At 34.5% G+C, this 24364-nt stretch overlaps 1 protein-coding gene across 2 annotated transcripts in view; it reads left to right on the top strand.

The window, feature by feature from the left end:
- The window catches only part of AGPS (alkylglycerone phosphate synthase), a 134387-nt gene that overhangs the window by 21191 nt on the left and 88832 nt on the right, over positions 1–24364 (top strand). For both annotated transcript variants that reach the window (XM_038584941.1, XM_038584940.1), the window contains exons 2-5: positions 10274–10363; positions 21476–21566; positions 23880–24000; positions 24103–24177. In XM_038584941.1, coding sequence (XP_038440869.1) covers positions 10274–10363; positions 21476–21566; positions 23880–24000; positions 24103–24177 — 377 coding nt within the window. The remainder of the gene's footprint in view (positions 1–10273; positions 10364–21475; positions 21567–23879; positions 24001–24102; positions 24178–24364) is intronic.

Consider the following 24364-nt stretch of genomic DNA (forward strand, 5'->3'; position numbering starts at 1 on the left):
GGCAACTCACTGGTGTATAGGTTATATTTCCCTCTCCCCAGGACAAGTCACTTTAAGTGGCACTGGTCTCTGTTGGAGTTGCTTGCAAGGAGTGTTGGGGCAGGAGCTGCTTTGGAGAGACACCTGCTGAATGGGTTGGGTTGGGTGGGGTGAATCCAAAGGAGAACATTTACAGGGTGCCTGGTGCTAACAAGATAGATAGTGTTCTTGCTGGTTTCTGTGTCTGGCTATCTAGGCTTGGGTAGGGGGAGAGAAATGGTGCCCACCAGCATTTTTGTTCTGGAGAAGGTTCCTAAGAATTCCTGTCCTTTTAGTGCACTTCTGAGATTAATGAATAAACCCTCTTCAATATATCCTGGTGCTTTTCAAACTGCTGCTTCTATGCTGTATCTTGCTGGATTATTTATTATGCTGGCCCTTTCAGGGTGGGGACTATTTTTTAATCTTCCTTTGGGTGTCTCCCATAGCTAAACTGGCTGATCTTTAAAGGACCTAGAGTTAAGCCCTGCTGATTTGCAAAAACTCCCTAAGTTAAGCCCCACTGGTTTTCAAAGCCAAATGTTACGGAGATTTGTCTTCCGAGGGCTTCTGAACCCGGAGCGCTTAGGATGGGGTCTGATTCTTTCACTTCTCTGTGCTTGTGGTGTCCCTCCTATTTGTGGTTAGTCTCCTAAGAGGAGGGGTTGGTGGGGAAGGAGGGAGGGGTGAGCGGAAAAGATGGGGGAGCAGAGTTCGGTTATATTACATCTCTGCCTCTCCTATCTTTTTTTTTTTTTTTTTTTCTCTCTCTCTCTCCTATCCTTTTTGATGTGGAAAAGTCCATTCTGCCAGTCTTTGGGTGATCTTTAGTTAAGATGCCCTAGGGTTGATGTTATCTCAGTGTGTCTTTAGGATAAGGTGAGCTCAGGATCCTCCTACTTAGCCATTGTCCCGAAACCTCATCAGTTTGTTTTTCTTTGTTGACCTTTCCTGTTTCTTAAAAGTACACTCAGATAATTTATTGAGATCATATTCAGCCCTTATCACTCTTTAGAAGCAGCTCTTAAAGCCAGTGATAACCTAATTATAAAATCCTTAGTTTTTTTCTTGACCAATTCCCAGTACTTGGTACCTAATAGCGCTTTCCTTAGCTCCCATGGTATTACACTATCTTGGTTTTCTTCCAACCCTTCTGGCCATAATTTTGCTGACTTTTTTTTCCTTTTGCTTCCTAAATTTACAAATCCTTGGGATTAATTTTTAGTCTCCCTCTCCCTCCCCCCCCCCTTTTTACATTTTCTTCCTTAATAATCTTATCTACTCAGATAGTATTAGCACTGTTAGGAGGAACTTTGACGTTTCTGTCAACTTTTATTTTCACATTTTAAATTATTGCGCATTTCTATCTGACTGTTTTGGTGAATTCTTCAACCTAGTATGCATGGATAATCCTACTACTCCACTATTTCTATTTATATCTACCCTTATTTAGACACAAGGCCAAAGTGTCTGTCATAAGGCCTTGCTGAACTCCATTCTCTCTCCCTTATCCTGGCTGTTGACAGATCAGATAGATTTTCTCTATTGAGATTGTCAAAACATTTTTATTCTTCTCCGATTGACACCAACCTAGATGAAATCTTAATTGTCTCACATCTATTGTGGTCTTCCTTTATTTTTTTCCCCCTTCAAATGATTCTCCATTCCATTACCAGACCAATCTTTGTTCAGAGAAAAGTATGAGTACTTGCTATCTGCTATATTGTGCTACATTCTAACATTAAAAAATTGTTTGACAGTTTAGTAGAGCTATATAGACAGATACGTAGACGATATGACATAGTAAGTGCTATAATCAATGTAATACAGAGGGAGCCATTAATTCTTCCTGAGGAAGATAGGAAAGGCTTTATAGGAAAAGTAACTTTCGGATTGGTTCTTGATGGATAAATAGGAGTTTTCTAGAGAGAGAAGGACATTTCAGATGAGGGATATTCACATACATATGTAAGTACAAAGGCAGGCAAACATAGAGGTCATGGTGTGTATGAGGAAATGTGATAGTTTTCAGTGTGGCTAGAAGAATGTAGTCTGGAACCAGATTGCAAAGGACGTTGTATGCTATGTTAAAGAATTGGAATTTCGGGATCCCTGGGTGGCGCAGTGGTTTGGCGCCTGCCTTTGGCCCAGGGCGCGATCCTGGAGACCCGGGATCGAATCCCACGTCGGGCTCCCGGTGCATGGAGCCTGCTTCTCCCTCTGCCTGTGTCTCTGCCTCTCTCTCTCTGTGTGTGACTATCATAAATAAAAAAAAATAAAAATAAAAAAAATAAAAAAGAATTGGAATTTCATCCACATTGGAAAGCAGCAAAATTTTAAAGTAGATACTGTTAGATTTTTACTTTGGTGGCAGCATGAAACATAGAAAATACTGGTTTGATCCCAAATTTGCTCCCTATTGATTATTGAAGTAATAAAGCTTAATCTCTATAATTTGGCATTCAAAGTTCTATGCTGATCTCCATGACCATCTTGCATATTCTCTATGCTTCAGCCATTTATTAGCATGGGAAAAGTCTTTGTGTTTTTCTGCTTCTGCTTGATTATTGAATTTCTGTCATCTTCCAAAGCAACTGAAAGTGACTTCCTCTCAGCTAGAGATAAATACTGTGTTCTCTGAGCTCTTGTAATACTTTGTGCTCCACTTGTGGCAGTCAGTGAGTGCACTGAAATCAACTTGGTAGTTAAGAAGGGTTGGAGCCAGAAGACCAAGATTTAAATCCTTGGCGTGTCATATACTATTTGTGTTACCCTGGGCAAGCTACTAGCTCTTTCTAACCCTTTCTTATGTTTTATTTTTTTAAAAATTTTATTTATTTCCTTGAGAGAGAGTATGCACAAGCAAGAGAGAGAGCGTGACTGGGGAGGAAAGGCAGCAGGAGAGGAAGAAGTGGACTCCCTGCTGAATAGGGAGCCTGATGAAGGGCTGGATCTCAGAAGCCCAGGATCATGACCTGAGCGGAAGGCAAAAGCTTAACCAACGGAGTCACCCAGGCGCCCCCTTTCTTAAGTTTTAAGTAGGAATAATAACACCTGTATTATTAATCTTGCATATGTTAATGTGAAAAAGAAGCCAGGTAATGACTATAAAACTCTTAGCTTTACAGTATTATGCAATATTACTACTATTGCAGTATATTGTATAGAAGGAGTAAGAAGAATCCAGTGCTGAAATAATGTCTGAAGGTGAAAATAAAAGCAATGGCAACCATGCCATTTTCATATCAAGAACAAATTTCTAATAAATACCACCTTATGCGTTAGGGAGAAAAGGAAGAACTCAAAGAGTAAAGAGGATTGGCAATTTCTTGTACTGCACGATGTGCTCATTGTCAGTACGATGCACACGGTGGTCACCATTGTGCTTCTTGTCATTTGCAAGTGTTCTCAGAGGCTCTTAGGAGTCATGGCCCCCTGCTGCCTCTACCTGGTGTGTGGCCTTGGTGAACACATATTATTGGATTTGTTTTTTGTTTTTGTTTTTTTGTTTGTTAAAGATTTTATTTATTTTATTCATGAGACACACACACACAGAGGCAGAGACATAGGCAGAGGGAGAAGTAGGCTCCTGTGGGGAATGTGATACGGGATTTGATCCCAGGATCCTGGGATCACAACCTGAGCCAAAGGAAGATACTCAACCACTGAGCCACCCCGGTGCCCCCGTATATTTGAATTTGAATAGACATTGTGCTAAAGACAAGTTATTTGATAAACCATTGTATTAATTTTTATGCATTGTAAGCCTTTTAACATGTATAAAGTAGGAAAATTTCTGTATCAGGTTGACTTTCCTGAAATTTGCCTCAGAAAGTAGTATTTCTATATAGCCTTCATCCCCCCTTACAGGATAATCCTTTGCAAAATTTGGGTATAGACCTATCTACCTCTTCCGCATGTAACCAATCTTCATTTCCTGTCTCTGCCTTTCCCGTCTTCTACATGGTGAGTTCCCTCACTTTGCCCTCGTGCTGCCTTGTTTGTTGCAGAATTCTACTCACCTCCATCCTCTCCTATAGTGCAGTGAATTTAAAGTTGTCTCCTTCTCCCCTACTAGTTCCAGTCCCTTCTGATTTTGATAGAGTTTGGGAGAGAGTAACTTGATAAACTGTTTACATTAAGGCTTTGTATTCCTTTTTGACTATTCAGCAGATGAATAGTCTGTGCACTTTTCCTCATGCCTTAAGGCAGTGCTTACACATTTATGGTCTGTGGATAGCTGGCATCAGAATTTCCTGGTGGTTTTGTTTAGAATGTTTATATTCTGAGACCCCACCTTCAGAGATTCTAATCATTGGCTAGGTCTAGAGTGACATCCTGAACTCTGCTTTTAAAATTAGTACCCAAAGTGATTTTTATACTCCCGAGATATTTGGGAACCTCGATGGTGACTATGATTGGGCCACGATTTTATCTTTTTTTCTCCCTCCAGACTTTGTGGGGTTCATTTTTTTCTGTGGGTTTGCCAGAAGCAGAGATAACAATTCCAGCTATTTATCATTTAAAGTAGAAGGGGCTGCTTATTATTGTTATTTTTAAGCTTTTAAAATTTATTTATTCATGAGAGACACACAGAGAGAGGCAGAGACATAGGCAAAGGGAGAAGCAGACTTCCATGTGGGGAGCCTGATGTGGGACTCCATCCCAGACTCTGGGATTGTGCCCTGAGCCAAAGGCAGCCACTCATCCGCTGAGCCACCCAGGCATGCCTGCTTACTATTATATTAAATAGGAAAGCCCCACTGGTTATAAGCATGAATACTATGTATATTAAGCAGGCATGGATTTTAGTCTTGACTTTTCAGGGTCTTATCAAGATTATTGGGTTGTACCCTGGAAGACAGCTGAGAAAGGGAACTCAGAAGCTTGGTTTCTTTTTTTTTTTTTTTTTTTTTTTAAATTTATTTATGATAGTCACACAGAGAGAGAGAGAGAGGGAGAGAGAGGGAGAAGCAGGCTCCATGCACCAGGAGCCCGACGTGGGACTCGATCCTGGGTCCCCAGGATCGCACCCTGGGCTAAAGGCAGGCGCTAAACCACTGTGCCACTCAGGGATCCCCAGAAGCTTGGTTTCTGTTGTAAAATGGCATACAGACTTTTAAAGACATTTCTATTTTTTGGTTGTTGTTTGCAGAAATGTAAGACTGTATGAAAAACATCTTTGGTTACTTACAGATTGGTCACTATAATAAGCTTGTGATATTCCTATTTCAATTACTAGTGAGCAGGGAAGGAGCAATTAAAGTGAATTGACATTTTCCAGCTGATGGTAGACAAAGTCTGGAATTTGCTGCCTAAACTGCCATATTGATTAGACTACAAGTGGACAGTGGAGGGAGTAGAACATGAAGTTTAGAGTACTCTATAGTTTTGCTATTAAGTTTTTAGAAATAATTTTGTAGGACTTGTAGACTAGATATGATATTTAAATTTATTTTAAAACGTATACATTTTTTTAAAAACGTATACATTTTAAATTAAGTTTATAATTAGACAGTTTATAGTTTTCTCCCCTCATTAGCCCTTTATATATCTAATGGTAACTTTAATTTTTTTTTTTGATCAAAGAAGTTAGTAGGATTATTATTTCATTTACAGGAATTTTTTTGTAGCAGATCTTTTCAGGGATATATTTGTTTTATTGTTCAAATGTTGGTATCTTTCTCAACACTTTCTTACTTTGCTTTCAAGATTTCCTTTAGGTTTTTTGGGTCTTAAGGTAATTAAGCACACACCTGGTAATAAGGATTTTTTACTAATACATATTGTACTACATATAGGATTAGTTTGAATTTATGTGATACTGAGCATGGTTAGTTAGAAATCCAGCATTGAGCTTGGTTTTGGCTCAGGTCATGATCTCAGGGTCCTAAGATCAAGCCCTGCAGTGGACTCTGTGCGAGGCAGGGGTCTGCTGGATATTCTTTCAATCCTTCTCCCTCTGCCCCTGCACCTCCGTGCATACGCACACATTCTCTCTCTCTCAAAGAAATAAGTCTCTAAAAAAAAAAAAAAAAAAAAATCCAGCATCGAGGCTTAAGTTTTGTACTCAAGTTTTTCTTTTTCTTTTTTTTTTTTTTAAATCTTTTAATTTTTTTTTTTTTATTATTTTTATTTTATGATAGGCACACAGTGAGAGAGAGAGAGGCAGACACAGGCAGAGGGAGAAGCAGGCTCCATGCACCGGGAGCCCGACGTGGGATTCGATCCCGGGTCTCCAGGATCGCGCCCCGGGCCAAAGGCAGGCGCCAAACCGCTGCGCCACCCAGGGATCCCAAGTTTTTATTTTTCTAAAAGCTCTAAGATCATATTATCTTTTTCTCAGAGAGATAAAAATTTGATTTTTATCTGAACTAACTAGTGAAGTATTTTTATTATAATTTTGATTATTGGAATTATATTGGAGAAATTTCTTTTATTTTAGTTATCACTTAGCCAAATTTTTTATTGCTAAATCAAAATAAAATAATGGTAAAGCATATTTTTCTTTTCCATATTTTCTAGAAAATAGAAATAGTAATGGTAGAAACCATGCATTTATATCAGGATGCTTGCAATTTATTATTAGAGGAGTAGTAGTCTATGTATATGCAGAGACTTAAAAGTGAATATCTCCCGTTTTAAGAAAATACCTCTGGTTTCCATAATAATAATGTTAAGTCTAAATACTTCAGTTAAAAATTGTGCAAACAGCACGGGGAAATGCAGGCTATGGAGTGTGTATATCATGGGAGAATGCTGCCACCTGGTGTGTATATGATGCTATCTTATGTCTCCGTTGGCTTTTGTTACGCCAGCTGATAATACAAAGGGCTTTCTTCACCATTTGGTAATATGGTTAGATGAGTAAATGTGTAAAACATTTATTTTTTTCATTTTTAATGTAGTAAAATCAATCCAACTTTCTTTTTTCTTGGCAGAAGAAAGGTCTCGTATTTTGAAGATATTAAATCTGGTGTCATTAGCTCTGAGAATTGGAAAGTCTGAGGGATCAGTGTGGTTTATCTCTGGGATTAGTAGAAAAATGAATCCTTTTATTTGAATCTTATGGAATGTTGATGATTCTTTGATCATTCTTCATTTCAGTGCTTTCCATGCTTTGGGATCATTATTCTGAATGCCAGAATTCATTATACTATAGATAAAGGAAGTAAGGGCATGGGGCTTAATGACACAGCCATAGTCCTTGATTTTTAAATGTCAAGTGCAGAAGAATGACTATAATAATAACATGTAATAGTGCTTTGAAAAATATTGATGTCATGCAAAAAGTATCCATTAAATCATTTTGGTTACTTGAGGGCATGACTTAGTGCGTTTCAGATATTACCTCTCACAAAACTGGGGGTTCACTTTCAGATGCTCACAACTAGCTTAGCTGTGTAATCATGATTGCTTCTCTGGGCATAAGTTTCTTCATCTGAAAAATGAGCAGTTGAACTGAGTGATTTCTAAGGATCTTTTTTAGCTTTAAAATTCTAATGACTATAAAGTTTTATTCTTAACTTTTAAAATGTTAATGCTATAATGCCCTTCAAGTAACTTATTATATTCTTCTGCATAAGAAATTATTTTTAAAGTTTAATGTAATCACATAGTTGTATTTAACTGTCATAAAGTATATTAGTAATTTGAGGGGATACCTGTGTACAGAGGTTTAAAACCAGAAACCTTGGAAATTTGCCTATTTTTTATTTAATATGTGAGGTACTTGAAGATACCAGAAGGCTAGTTTTGGAGTAACCTAGATTTTAAATATACACTATTTTAAGCAACATAACACTATTGAGGCGGAGGGGAGCACAAATGGATGCCAAATGCCTACATTTCAACTTCTGGGAAGACTCCAAAATTTGGTATAAGTATGATAATGGTATATAAATGGTAATGGTATAAGTATCATAGGCAGAATTTTCTAATTGAGATGATAAGAGTGGAAAAAAAACAAAAAAAAACCAACCTTTAGCCTATAGTTGAAAACTTGAGAATTCTTTAGGTTATTACCCAACTGAGAAGTTAAGGCCAGTGATTCTTCAGAATGTAAATCTCTTCATTTTTGAGTGCACAGCAGCAGATATTTCCTGCTTCCCTTGATTCATTTTTCTTGTGCAGTGCTAAGAGTGAACACATGTAATCAGGTTTCACTTTTTACTTTGAGGCCATATGGAAATAATTTTTTAAAATTCTGAGCATAATTTTAAAGAAAATGATTCTTGTTGTTAAGCTGTGTAAACATGCCAAATTCAACATCTGTACTGAAATAATTTCCCAGTGCCTAGTGATTGTAATACCAAAGCAGAATGACTATATTGATATTTCTGCATTTATATTAACACCAAACTATTGTTTTGTACAGACTTCATGACAAATGTTTAAATTCACCAATAAAATGTATTTCACAAATAAAAATTTATGCACATAAAACATAAAGTAAAAATGTTAATTAGAATGTGCATATCATCCTCATGTAAACTATTATGGAAAACAAAATATTAAGTAAATTATACTTCATAAAAGGAAGAGAATTTAATTATGAAAAAAAGTGAAGTGGATGATAACTTAATCAATTTTAGGAAATGTAATCTAAAGAAAATGGGAAGTCAGATTTTCCAAAAGCTCTTTTCCAGAACCTCCCTCTTCAATGAGGTAGGAATGTGAAATCAGAAGTAAACATTGGGTGATAATTCACAGCAGGCTCACCTACAAATCCAGTCTCTGGATTGATACTCTTGAGATATTTTTGAATACTTTGTTTTTGTATAGGAACTCAAGTTTTTATGATAACAAACTAGTTTTAAAGAGCATGCCCAGTTTTTTTTCCTTACTTTTATGTATGTATGGAGACCAATTAATGACCTGTACTTGGTTCAGTTGTGTTACGTTGTTAGCGTTGTACTTGTTAAAATCTTTGAATTGGATGAAGAATTATGATTGTAATAAAAAATTTGCTTGTCAGTTGTCATGTTCTTCCTTGGGAATTACGGAGAATTAGAATGCTTTCTAAAGAATATATCTTTATTTTGACATTTAAAAAAATTGAGATATAATTGACATGTAATTAATTTCAGATGTATAACATAATGATTCAAAATCTGTATATATTGTGAAAAGATCACCACAATAAGTCTGGTTAACATCTATCTATCTCCACACATATTTACATATTTTTTCTTGTGATCTATTTTGAAATTCTAATGCAGCAAATAACTTTCTATATAGAGTTTTTTTCAAGTATTTTCATGATAGGCTGCATAAATGAATTTGCAATAAAATTTGTTGCCCTGATATACTAGGGTACTATGCTAAACCATGTACTAAATGCTGACAGACTGCTTCAGCGTGATCGCTTGTTGTGTTCTGCACAGGCCTAGACCTATCTTTTCTTATGTAATGTTCAAAATTTAAGGAGTCATCGATTCTGATGAAAACGATTATTAAGACAATGAAATACTAGCATTTTGGAAATGAAAATATAGTTTTAGGATATTAAAAACTGGTGTAGTCGTTAACTTAATATGTAGGTCAAGGTAGAAATTGGTAGTTCCATGGAAGTTGGTGGGTTTAGAATGTTTGTAAACCTGGCTCTCAGATTTTTATTTTAAATCTTTTTAATTAAATGTCTACTACTAGGAGTATCTACTAATTAACTTACTCTGTAAATTGGTCATTTTTCTAATATATACACAATTTGGGTTTTTTAAAAAAGATTTTATTTATTTATTCATGAGATACAGAGAGAGAGGCAGAGACACAGGCACAGGGAGAAGCAGGCCACCTGCAGGGAGCCTGACGTGGGACTCGATCCTGGGACTCTGGGGTTCCCTCCGTAAGCTGAAGGCAGACCCTTAACCACTGAGCCACCCAGGCGTCCTGCAAAAATTTGCTTGTTATTCAAGTTTTATTTTAATTGCAGAGTTTTTTAGTCCATCCTATAATGTAAACTAATAATGTACAAATTGATGCATATTTATACTCTGTATTTTTCTCTTTTGTTCCTTCGTTTTCCTCTGAATGCATTAAATTTAATAGTTGTTGCCCTTCATGAAGCAGGTGCTGCTCATCAGAGTGATTCTGTATTTAAAAATAAAGACATTTTGATATATATTCTATTTAAACTAATGTATTATTAGTAGGATAGGTCTTTTAAATGATAGTGAAAGTTAATGTCAATGATATGCTGTTCAATTTTGAGATGTTTAGTCTAGGTCTAACATATTTTTTTTATTATTATTAGGCAAGAAGTTATGAAATGGAATGGATGGGGATATAATGATTCCAAGTTCTTCTTCAATAAGAAAGGCCAAGTTGAGTTGACTGGGAAAAGGTAACCAGTTGGTTTATTATTTTGTTCCTTTTTTCTTTTTTCTATAAAAAAATTTAAACATAAGTAACAAACATTATCATGTTAAATAGTAGACATACATAAAAATTTCCTCCCTAAATTTAAAATTATTAATGTTTTGACATAATTGCTCCTTCTTTTGTCTGTAATATTTTAAATTCTGGCATTGTCACATCACTTCTAAATATTTACATATGTCTCCTTTAAAAATATAAGGACCTAATATTAGCTAATCATAATAATACCATTATCACACTCCCCAAAATAAGAGAAATTTTATATCTGATTATCGAGTCCACATTTCACTGGTTATCTAAAAAATGTTATTTTATAGGTAGTTTGTTTGAATCAGGATCCAAAAAGGCCTCTTTAGTCATTGTACCACCCAATCTCCATGTCATTGACTTGTTTAAAGTAACTCCATGTTTAGGAATGGGAATTTACTATTGGGTGTGGGTTATTTTGGAAGGTGGACAATTTTAGGTCTTTGTGAATATAAATAGTATTTTTAAAATTAGTTTTCTGAGATACATTAGGGAAGAAGTAATTAAGAAAGCAATTATAAAAAAAGAAAAAGCAATTATTTGTGTGATATCCTTCACATTTCTGAAATATTTTTGGTAATGTGTGGATAAGAATTTTAAAGAATATTTGTATTGTACTGTTCCAGATGCAGATAGAATTGTAAAGTAAGTTCTTAGTTGATTTTAAGAACTGATTCTGCCAAAGGTGGTGTTTTGGATGGTTTGTTCTTTGAATTTTGGTAATAACTTTTGAAAGGACAGTATTTGCAAACACGTTAAGTATTGAATGCTGGCTCTATAAATTAAAAATTGAGAGTAGGTGAAAAATTAGATCAGATATAGTTTGAATCTGTTCCTGTATTTTGCTTTGACTTAATATCTGTTAGGCATTAATATGCTTAGGTTAATATTTTTAAAACTTATATGGCATGTCAATATATTGCAATATCAGGAAGAAAAGTTTTATTCCTTTGGGGAAAGTCTTTCTTTGCAACATAATCATTCCAGTTTTCTGGCTTAAATATACTTTATACCTGAAATAAAACTTCAGGAGTAGTAATTAGGAACCAATTAAAATAAAGGTGTGAAATGTACATTTCCTCTTTAGTAGTATTAGAAAAACAAATATTCTCATTCCTGTCATTAAGTGTGACTGAGCATGATGTTGGTGGAGGCTTACCTGAGAAATTGTGTAATTCAGGTAGAAAGAATTTCTGGTTAAAATTAAGTTTACCAGTGTTCTAAATGTTGAATGTTTTGTGTTTTAAATGGAATAACGTCTAATATAGTAGAAACTTGTCTTTGTAGAAACTGGCTTTGCAAAATCTCCTGAGGGGAGGAGAAGTAAATCTTCTGAACTTAGAAAATCAGTCTCCTCTCCTCTTAGACACTGTCTTCATTTCTTTCCCTCTTTGGACCTTGAAAGCATTGCATCTTTATTCTGTTGGAGGGGAAAAATGGTCATTTGTGCACAGTGCTATTGAAAGCATTAGACACCTACTGATTTCTGTAGGTACTATAGGCTGTTTAGTGGTTTGTGTTAGAAGTGTATTTGTGCAAAATGATCAGTCACAGAAAATTTCACAAATAATTATATTTTAGTGGTGCCATGGGTTCAGAGTCTGGTTTTTATTTTAGGTGTTCTGGCACTAGATTTGTCCGTTTTCACAGAGAGGATCAGGTTGTAGAAGACTGACACATGTGCCAGATATACTTATTAAAAAAAACATTAGAACCTTGTATATTCATTTATGTTTAAATTATTCCTTTTTCCTTGTATAGAGCACTTGTTACTGCCCTTCATGATATTAAGATACATAGAACATAAAATTTGTAATTTAGATATTTGGACAGCATAGATTCACAGCAAAGGGGATTCGGTGGTCTTAAAAGAGATTTTTTTTTTAATTTTTATTTATTTATGATAGTCACACACAGAGAGAGAGAGAGAGAGAGAGAGAGAGGCAGAGGCAGAGACACAGACAGAGGAAGAAGCAGGCTCCATGCACCGACGTGGGATTCGATCCTGGGTCTCTAGGATCGCGCTCTGGGCCAAAGGCAGGTGCCAAACCACTGCGCCACCCAGGGATCCCAAAAGAGATTTTTTTTAAAAGAGATTTTTATCCAGGTTGTAAGAGAACCAAAGAACGTATTTGTTTGGCTTCTGACTTTGGAAGATTGCTGCTGCTGCCACTTTAACCAGAATTAGTCCTTAAAGGTTTCATTTCTTTGCATTAACTCCTGAGTTAGATCCGGTGGGAGAAAAGGGAAGAGAATGGGGTACGTCTGACTAGCAGAGCCTACAAGTGAGACTGATAAGGTGGATGTCAGGCACGTTTGCTTTAGTGGAAGGTATAGCCTTTGCTTTTCACTAAGACTAATCTAGAGGGTAATTCTCCAGATACAGAAATAGAATTTAAATGCTCTAGGATTAAATATGTGCTACATAAACTATTTAATAACTAAAACCAATAACTAAATAGTATTCAGTTCCCATTTTAGTGCTTTCAGAAGTACCATTACCTTGTCACAGACAGGATAATAAACTGGATGGAATTGGATCATAGCTTTCTGTAAATCTAGTCTAGCCTCCCAGGGATAATGGTTGAATTCATAGATTTCTTCAGTTTTTATCAGAAAACATCGTTCTATAGCTATTACTTGAGCTCCTACTGAATTATCTTAAAATAACCATTAAGGGGGTAGCCCCGGTGGCGTAGCGGTTTAGTGCTGCCTGCAGCCCAGGGCGTGATCCTGGAGACCCTGGATCGAGTCCCATGTCAGGCTCTGTGCATGGAGCCTGCTTCTCCCTCTACCTGTGTCTCTGCCTCTCTCTCTCAGTCTCTATGAATAAATAAATAAAATATTTAAAAAATAACCATTAAGATGGATAGTGATATTTTCTCAAAAAGAATTAGGGGTTTGAGGATGAGAGAGGTTAAATACCTTACTTGAGGTCACTTGCTCAGTGGGAAATTGGGATTAAAACCCAAGTGTTTTTAAGCTTCGGTCTTGTGCTGTTTCTGTTGTACTGGGCATCTGCAGATAACCATATTCACCCGTTGTATTGGTCTTGTTTTCTCTCCAAACTCTGAGAGCACTTTATAGTAGCATTCCACCTACTGAGAAGAGTTAGTCATATGGTAAAAAAATTACCCCATGACAGAAATTCCTATTTTTCCAGTGAAAGGCACAGAGCAGAAGCAAAAGAAGGTTGTGATATTCTTAAAAGAGAAAGTGGAATTTATGACTGACTATAAAGGATGAGTTCCAAGAAAACACTGATTAGGCTGAATGGTATTAATTCACCATTTTGTATTAATAATATTAGATTGTGAAGACAATTTTTGGAATTCTTTCTAAAGGCTTTTTATTCTGGTATTGTAGTGGACTGAACAAATCACAGACCTTTTGTTTCTCTAAGTGCATAGAAAACATGAATAAAATGTCCTAAGAAAGAAGTAAAACAGGGCTGGGGAAAAAGAGGAATTCTTAGGTACCAGAAACCAAGAGTGAATTTCAGTGAAAATTTATGAAGGTTCCCTTATTTCTGAACCAAAGACATTGAAAAGATAAATTCTTATAAGCAGTGTAGTTGACTGTGTATATGTGTGTAACACTGGCATTTCAAACCCAGCCATTAAATTAGTATATGTGCTGCTGAAGTGAGCACTCCAGCCATTAAATTAGAAGCCGTTATTGTAAACTGTTACAGATCTTTGGGAAAAATCAGGAATTTTTTCCTGAATGGGGTCTTCTATTCTAAACATTTTTATAGTTTGTCAGTTTATAAGTCCCTAGATTTTATTATCTTGCCATTCTTTCTCCTTCTAAATATTGATGAATTGAGTCCTCCTGGGTTTAAGCAGCAGAGCTAATGCTGTATATTACTACAAACTAAAATTTTTGAACAGTGTCATTATTGAATTTAACATTAATTGGTGCTTACAAAGTGCAAAGTTAGTGTTTAAATTGAGAGAATTTGTTTTGATTTGTTGTACTTTATATTTCTGTGGCATAATTTTTCATTAAAAATTTTGCCTGATTATAAAAAGATTTTTAAATTTCTTAGCAGTTGTGGAACTCACTCTGAGGATAGATGTATCTACTAATATTTTGCTGCCTCTGTGCAGTGCCACAGAGTGAAAGTACTTTGTCTTTAGTCACAGTAAATTCTGATGTGCACCTGCTTCTTGAATATTTATGTTCTCAGAATTTTTTTTCCACAAAGAAAGGGATCACAAAGTGATTTCTTTGGTCCTGAAAACTTCCCCTGGTTTTGTATTTTCTACAATATAGTTTAATTCTGTCCTGAGGGAAGGTGGTGAGTTGATCCCACCTTATATTTTACAATGAGAACCATTTCTTAAAATTCTCAAACTTATCTTCAGTCATGACTAAAGATCTGTTCAGTAGTCACCCTTTTTCAATAACTGGAATAGGTACCTGGCTTTCTTCTTATCACATTCCTGGCAAAAGTTGTGTGTTTCCTGCCTATATAGTCATCCTACCAATTAAGTGTCTTTGTAGCTTTGACTAAACTAGGTTGTAGCTTAATTTCTTTTTTTGTTTTTTTTTAGGTTCTAAGTTTCTTAAGAGCATAAGTTATGATACCAATTCTCTGTATCCTGCAATGCTCAGTACAGTCTTGAGTGTTAAATGATGTTTATAGTTCTGAATATAAATCTAAATTATTTTACTGTAATGTAATATTCAAGTTATTCCATGGTTGTTTCTTAAGTTAAATACTTCTAATTCCTTACTTTTCTTATAATGTTTGTTTTCAGTCCATTTACTTCCTTGGCTTCAAAGTTTGCATTTTTGCTTTATGATACTTTAGGAGATTTTTGGAGCCCTTGGCAGTATGCTAGGCTTTATGATAATTAAGTTAGGCTTCCTTTACTGTTTTTCAAATCCTAGGACATCAGATGCAAGAAAAAGTACAGTTGAAACAGTTGAAAAGTTTACATTCTGACATGAAAGTCCTTGAACTGCATGTTTTGTGCTGGAATTGTAGATAATGGAGCAAAGTCTTTTTTTTGTTTTTTTGTTTTTTTTTTTAGAAACATAGTTTTCTTTTTTAAAGATTTTCTTTATTTGTTTGAGAGAAAGAGAGGAAGTGAGAGCTTCCGTGCACATGCACACACTTGCGCACAGGCAGGGGTTAGGAAGAGAGAGGGAGAAGCAAGCTCCCCGCTGAGCAGGGAGCCTGCTGGGGGGGTTCAATCCCAGGATCCTAAGATCATGATCCGAGCTGAGGGCAGATGCTTAACGGACTGAACCACCCACCTGGGCACCCTGATGAGGGAACAAAGTCTTAACTCAATATTCTGTCATGCAAGATACTTCTTCAAAGTCTGAAATATTGGGGACCCCAGGTGGCTCAGCAATTTAGCGCCGCCTTCAGTCCAGGGCGTGACCCTGGGGTCCTGGAATTGAGTCCCGCATCAGGCTCCCTGCATGGAGCCTGCTTCTCCTTCTGCCTGTGTCTTTGCCTCTCTCTCTGTGTCTTTCATGAATAAATAAATAAAATCTTAAAAAAAAAAAAAGACTCTTTCGTCCTCCCTTGCCCCTCCCTCCTCTCTAAAATAAATAAATCTTTATTTTTATTTTTTAAAATAAATCTTTAAAAAAGAAAGCCTGAAATACTGTGCATTCAGATATGAAAATGTATCTTAATGACAGAATGTAATTTTAAATTTTATACATGACAGTAACACCAACTGTATTAATTCAAGTATCTCGAAGGTGGTCACCTTTTTGTTTTATGGATACTATTATTTGTGAATTAAGGGATTCAAAAAGGTCTGAGTATGATTCTATCATGAATATCAAGGATCTAATATATTTTATGGAGACCTAAATTAATTGTACATTTAACATATAAAGACCCAGTATTAAAACCTAATAGTTCCAAATTAGTCTTTTGTAGGATATTACTAACACACAGTGGCATATCTGTTAATAACTAGCTTTCCAGAATTTGTACTTTTACTTCAGTTGAAATAAAGAAGATTTTATATGCTGAATGACTATAGTTGTTTTAGTTATGAGTCTTGTATTCTCTTTCATTCCAGTTTCTTTAGATTTATGAAAAAGATATTATAGTACTTCAAAAATACCACTTCAGTTTGATTTTTTAGCACCTGACTTTTAGCACATTTTTTAACAGACTTTTTTAAAATGTGTGTTCTTCATGTTTTTTCATTTCTGCTATCATTTTTGTTTTATTAATGTTTAAAGATTGATTTGACAACTGTAGATAGAATTTTTGTTGTATAATTTGAAGTTAACATAAGGAGTGACACCCACTCAGCCTGTGACAAAACGAGTGCTTTTTGTCACTTGCAGTTAAATTTCTTTGGATGGGGCCTAATACCAGGTTTTTAAATATTGAATTCTGGATTATTATAAACACATACTTAATTTTGGTACAGAGTTATATATTACCCAATGGCTTTTAAATTTTCTTTTTCTGTGAAATGAAAGTAATCTTTTCCGGCTAGTTGTTAAATGCTTTGCTGTTATTCGAGCTTTGATGAAAGGAATGGGAAATAACCTTGAGCAAACATTACACTTTGAACTTTTTAATAACTTGCCTCACGTAGATGTTAAGACCAATTTATAGTCCATTCTGATTTGTTATAAGTATTAGTTTATTATTTTTTAAATTGTTTTTTGATCAGTAATGGTTAAAGACTACTAGAGTATTTCTTCTTTTCTCCATTTAAACACACAGACAAACACAGAAATAAAGATTGGTATAGGATCACTTACTTAAACTATCATCTTGGAAAAGAATTAATTTTGATGTTACTTCATATCAGATACAGAGATCAATTCCAGATAGATTGTGGACCTAAATGTATAAACTAAAACTGTAAGATTGTGAGAAAAATATATTGAATGTCTTTCTGAATTTGAGGTTGTCAAAAAGCAGAGAACAAAGTGTTAACTTCTTCTGTAAAGGAAAAAAAAATCAATTAGATAATACTAAAATGTAAAACTTCTTTTCATCAAAAGACTCTTTTAAGAAAATGAAAAACAAATTATAGAGCAAGAGGAAATATTTAACACATGCTTCCTTGATTTCAGAATATATAAATAATTCTTATACATTGATGAGAAAACAATAGTAACTCAATAGGAAAATGAGCAAAAGATGAACTGGCATTGAAAACAATAGCCAAATGGACAATAGATATATAAATAGAAACTCTAACCCATAGGCAACCAATGAAATTCAAATTAAAATGGTTAAGAGATTATCAGTAGAATGTTTTGCATTAAAAAGAACTACAGCACCAAAGGTAGGGAGGCTGTGGAGTAAGTCTGTGTCATTGTTAGTTGTAAGCATGTTGAAAAATGAATCTATCGACATCTAAAGTTGAACATATACATAGACTATTGCCTGGAAATTCCACTCTAGCTATATAACCATCAGAAAAATGTGATATATTCTTCAGAAAACAAGTTCAAGAATGTCCCTGCATGCCCCCAAAACTAGACACTATTGTCTATCACTATACAGTGGGTAAAGAAACTGCTATATTCACACAATGGAATTAAGCCGTGGAATGAATGAATTGTAACAATATGTATCAACATAGATGAATCTCACGAATATAACATTTGAGCAAAAGAGCTAACATAAGAGTACAATTTGTATGATTTCATTTATATGAAGTTCAAAATTACCCTGTAATGTTAAGTCAGGATAATGGTTCCTTTGGTGTGAGGAGTGATGGTATGCCTGGAAAGAGCATGGAGGAGAGTGTTTCTGGGGTGCTGGTAAATGTTCTATTTCTGGATCTGAATGCTGATTACATGGGAGGTCTACTTCGTAAAATTTCATTCAGCTATACGCTTTTTTGTCTATATCTTTGTATGTTGTACTTCAGTATTTTATAAGTAAAATATTTATAAAATCAAAAATAAAACAGCTATAATGTACTTTTATTTGGCTGTCTCATCATTTTGTTGGGGGAGTAGAGAAGTTGCAAGAACATTATAGTGAAAAAGAGTTACTGAATATAGGTACCATGATTTTATAAATGCAAAAAAAATTTTAGGATAATGATCTCTCTTGGAATGGTGGTAAAGGAAGAATCAGACTAAAGGCAGTGTCTTACAGTGGTTGAAAGCACAGACTGACACATTATTTATTACCTGATTCAGATTCTGGTTTTGTCACTTACTAGCTGTGTGACCTTGATTAAGTTACTTAACTTACTTACCATCTCAATTTCTGTGCTTTACCTTCCTCATGTATAAAATAGGGATAATAGCACTAACCTCATAACATTACTATAAGTTAATATACATAAAACACTTAGAACAATGCCTGGCACATAATAATGCTGTATATTTATTTAAATAAAAAGTTTAAAATACAGTTTTAAATACACATTTAAAATGTTTTGGTCTTTTCAGAGAGCTATTAGTGCTCTTATAACACATTGGATCATTATTGTTTGCATATCAGCCATCTTCACTACACTAATCTAGGGTAGGATACTTATTTTATCTGTTTTTTTTTTTAAGATTTTTATTTATTCATGAGAGACACGAGAGAGAGAGAGAGAGAAAGAGGCAGAGACACAGGCAGAGAGAGAAGCAGGCTCCATGCAGAGAGCCTGATGTGGGACTCGATCCCTGGACTCCAGGATCACGCCCTGGGCTGAAGGCAGGCGCTAAACCGCTGAGCCACCCAAGGATCCCCTTTATCTGTTTTTTTTTTTTTTTTTTTTTTATCATACTTCTTGCTATTTAATATTTTGCCATCTCTGACAACTATTTCCAAAACCGAAAAGCTGGATTTCTAAGCACTTGAGTTTTCTGCATCAATCTTCCTATATATATATATATATATATATATATATATATATATATATATATGGATTTCTTGTGTTTATAAAACAATGCTCATGTTTCATATAAACTATTTAAATAAGAATTGGAATGGAAAATGTAGGAAGTGAAATCCGCGTAGCAAATCTAGTTTTTTCTATACCTCTATAGAGCTCTTTTGTGTGTTTTAAATTTCTTGTACAACTTCATGTAAAATCTAAGTACCTTGCAAATCTATAGATTTATTTACTATTCTCTGTTCTTTTTATAGTTGTCACATCATAAACTCAGTGACACAGTGATATACTTTTTAAAAGAAATTGGAAAGAAATTAAGAGAATATAGTCATTTAAATTTACTCACATATTTACTCTTTCTGGTATTATTTATTCTGTCATGAAGATTTCAGTTTATATTTAGTGTTGTATTTCCCTTCAGCCTGTAGAAATCACTTTAGCGTTTCTTGTAGTGTAGGTCTGCTGGCACCAGGTTCTCTGAGTTTCCATCCGAAAGTGTCTTAAACGTTTATCTTTGAAGTATATTTTCACCAGATACAGAATTTTAGTTTGACATTCTTTTCCTTCCAGCACTTTAAAAATGTTGTTTAGTTGTTACTTGGACTTCACTGTTTCTAATGAGAAGCCAGTCATAATTTTTATTGTTATTGCGTTGTATGTAATATGTCATTTTTCTCTAGATGCTTTTAACATTTTCTCCCTCTTTTTCTCTTTTTCTCAATTCTTTTAAATTGCTATTTGACTATGATGTGTGTAGTGTGAGTTTATTTGCATATATCGTTAGTGTTCTCTGGCCTTCTTGGATTTGTAAATTTTTGTCTTTCATCAGATTTGGAACCTTTCTGCTATTTCTTCAAAACTGTTTTACTTCATTTCCCTCTTTTCTTTTTCTTGGGACTCAAAGTGTTTGTTATATATATGTTAGTCTTTTGCTATTGTTCTATAAGTCTTTGAAGCTGTTTATTTTTTCATTCGTTTTCTCTGTTCTTCAGATTGTATGTTTTATTGCTCTATCTGTACATTCACTGACATCTCCAGTCGGCCCTTCTGTTCATCCAATGAGTTTTGTTTTTTTTGTTTTTAGATTTTATTGTTTATTCATGAGACACACACACACACACACACACACAGAGAGAGAGAGAGAGGCAGAGACACAGGCAGAGGGAGAAGCAGGCTCCATGCAGGGAGCCCGACATGGGACTCGTCTCCAGGATCACACCCTGGGCTGAAGGTGGCCCTAAACCGCTGAGCCACCCGGGCTGCCCTTGTCCAATGAGTTTTTATTGACGAGTCTTAACTACATAATTTCTGTTTTGTTCTTTTTATAGTTTCTGTTTCTCTGCTGAGATTTTTTTTTCCCTCACTGGAAACAGAGTTCCCTCTTGTCCTTTAACAGAGTTACAGCTATTTTAAAAATGATTGTGTGCTACTTCCAGTATTTTAGATCTTCATAGGGTCAGTCCATATTTATTGCCCTTTCTCTTGATTATGGATCACACTTTCTTGTTTGCTTGTTTCCAGCTATTTTGGAGTACATCTTGGACATTGCTAATGGTCTTTTGTCAGAACTCTGTATTCTGATATATTCTTCTGAAAGGGCTTTATTTAGTTTTTTAACATCAAGTAATTAAACTATTTTCAAATTTCCATTTCTCTCTGTGATGGTGATCAACTGAGTTTTTAAGCTTAGTTGGGCTACTTCAAGTCTGCTCCATACATATGTAATTCAGGGTCAGCCAGACATTTGGACAGAGTTTATGCTTACATCACTCTGACTCTTTCCTTCTCTGTATTCTTCCCAGCTGTTGTGTTCACTGTAAACACTGCCTTCTGGTTCTTCAAGGCAGGAAAACTAGATTTTCTGTATTTTTGTTTCCTTTTATGGTACCAGCTGGCTGTCCCTCAGTCTGAAACTTGTTTTAAAAATAAAATCTGGAAACTCATGTAGTGCTGTTTCCTTTTTCTAAGTGTATCACACCTCTTTACCCCCCTATTATTGCTGCATTTTCTGTCTATACTCCCTTCAGAGTTGTGTTTTGTTTCTGTTTTTGTCCAGAGTTTATAGTTATATGTGTTGTGTGTGTGTTGGGGGGAGAAGGGTTGTTTTAATAGGAACTACTTGACCATTACTAGAAGCCAAAGCTAAGATTTAAATTTAAATGAAGATCCCTTACTCTAATGTTTTATCTTCTTTGTAATCTTAGGTATCCTCTTAGTGGCATGATTTTACCAACTTTTAAAGACTGGATCCAAAATACCCTTGGAGTAAGTCTGGAGCATAAAACTACCTCTAAAGTAAGCAAACAAGAATGATTACTAATATACTTAAGTCTTTGTGGGTATGGGTGTGTCTGTATGTGCATGGACATGTGTTTAACCCCAAATCAGTTAGATTTATCTTTGTAATTTGTTATAGTTGCTTTAATGGATTTGTTGTGATTTTTTTTTTTTTTTAAGAAGTTCAGCATCACAGATATAAATCTCAAAATTTATCTGAGATTTGTCTGGTAAACTTTTTATCTTCTCTGAACCTCATTTATTCTACTTTAAGAAATGAGAGCAATAACTGTTCCCCCTCTCATAGGGTGGTGGTGAAGTGCAAATGAATTAATTCTGTGGTAGGCTTGTTACAAGAGTATAAGTTACTATTAATAATAGGACATTTAATGGACTGACAGTAATCCAGGATTAATACAGGATAATTTGAAATAAAAATGCTACATTTAATATAAAAACATTTAGAATATTAGAAGACTTAGAAAAAGTAAAAATTTGATTAAGATATGAGTGATAATTTTAGTTCATGTAGTTTCACTTTTCTGAAACTAGGGTTAAAAAAACTTTCAATAGTATTCATATCAAACTAACAAAATAGTTTTCTTTATATTATTATGGTTTTTATTATTTATTATTATTTGCTATGGCATGGTATTCTGCATGTTCCTCTAAATTGGATATGATTTCTAATCATATCCATATCCATATCATTTCTAATCATATCCAGTTTCTAATTGGGTATGATTTAAGGGCAGGGACTGTGGCTTATACTCTGTACTCTACTATATCCAACGTGTTATTAAGGACTGTAGGTATTCGGTGAGTACTTATTTGTTTTAGTTATAAATCCACAATTACATTTAATTTTACTAAGTAAATTATGTTAACTAATTTCTACCCCTCCTAAACCAAATTCTTTCAAATTTTCCTGAAAGATCCCTTTATTTCCTTAATTCTTTCGACTTTTTGTAGTTACTTTTTTTGACATTGATGAAATCTGTATACCATATTTAAAAATTTTGCCAATTTTACATACACGTTTTTTCTGTTTTTGAACCCTTTTCAAATTTTAATAACAAAATAGTAATAACAAAACGAAATAAGTTTTTGTTGGGTTTTTTTGGTCATTTCCTTTCACTCTAGCATAAATTGTTTGAGGTCAGGTTTTTTTCCCCTGATTATCTCAGTGCTATATACCTAAGATCTAGAACAGTGCCTAGCTTATAACACACACTCAATAAATATTTCTCATATAATTGAACTCCATAAATATTTCTCATATAATTGAATATTAACTACAGAACCTTTTATTTATTTTTTAATATTTTAATTATTTACTTGAGAGAGAGAGCACAAGTAGGGGAAGTAGCAGAGGAAGAGGGAAAAGCAGCCTCCTTACTGATCAGGGAGCCCAGCTTGGGACTTAATCCCAGGACCCTGAGATCAGGACATGAGCTGAAGGCAGATGCTTAACCAACGGAGCCACCCAGGCACCCCTAAATACAGAACCTTTAATAAGATACTAACATTATGTAAATATCATAATTTTTTTTTTTTACGCATTCTTATATTTCCTTTTTTTCCAAATTCTATATCATACCTTTTTTTGTTTGCTTTTTTAATAGCAGATTTGATTTGGCCAGCCTCTTCCTGTATGGTAGGCAGGTTTTTGGTGCTTTTCACATTTAATCTTATGGTAGCTATTTAAATTTAGTGCTGATAATCTCACTTAAAGTTGAAGAAGCCAAGGCCCAGAGAAGTTGGGTGACTTGCCCAATGTTGCATAGCTTTAAAGATTTTTTCCAGCTCACATATTAGTTGAAATTAAGTATCAAATTATAATTATGTTGTGAGTTTTAAAGTAGTTCTGTGAAAATGGGCTTATTATTTATTATGAGGTTTCTTATTGATCATTTAAAAATAGTAATTGAAGTATAGGAAATGGTAAATCCTATCTACAGGTGAAAATGTAGATGATGAAAAAGTTAAGTAGCTTTCCCTCAGTTTCCTTGATCTAAAATGAAAGATTTAAGACTTTGCCATCTTCTCTGTTCTTGATTCCAATCTTCAGAAGCAATGAAAAAGTGGGCCATGGATGCAAAAGAGGAAACATATGACTTCTGTAACTTATGTTACAGAATGTGATTAATCAGACCATTTATAATTTGTTATAGTTACAGAGTTGGTTTCCATATGTGTTACTTAGTATTTTCCTATGCTTTTGTCTCAGCTTAGATATTAAAAACTAACATTATATGGTGACTCTCCCTAAGCAAGTATTCAAAACTTAGTTTCTAGAAATAACTCAAAGAAACCAATTTTATTTTCTAGGCATCCTTAAATCCTAATGATACACCTCCTTCTATTGTAAGTGAAGATTTTCTTCATGACCTTAAAGAAATTAATATTTCATATTCACAAGAAGCAGATGATCGAGTATTTAGAGCTCATGGTAAGCAATTTTATATAAGTACTATTTGTTTTTAATATTAAAATTTCCTATAATTTAATATGTTTTTACATGTTTTTTTTTTTTTTTTAAACTACAAAACAGGTCATTGTCTTCATGAGATATTTTTGCTCAGGGAAGGAATGTTTCAGCGAATTCCTGATATAGTTTTATGGCCAAGTAAGTCCTTTTTTTCTTTTGTATCATTACTTTGTATTGTGAAATCTTAAATAGATTTAGTATTGGAAATATATACTTTTAAATATAGGAATTGTAAAAAGTATAGGTAGCTATATTTTTAGAGTTTCCAGAAGTCATATAATTCTTTCTTGATCTAATCATCTTAAACTGTTGGTTTTCATGATTG

This window comes from Canis lupus, chromosome 36, assembly GCF_011100685.1.
Source record: "Canis lupus familiaris isolate Mischka breed German Shepherd chromosome 36, alternate assembly UU_Cfam_GSD_1.0, whole genome shotgun sequence".
NCBI lineage: Eukaryota > Metazoa > Chordata > Mammalia > Carnivora > Canidae > Canis > Canis lupus.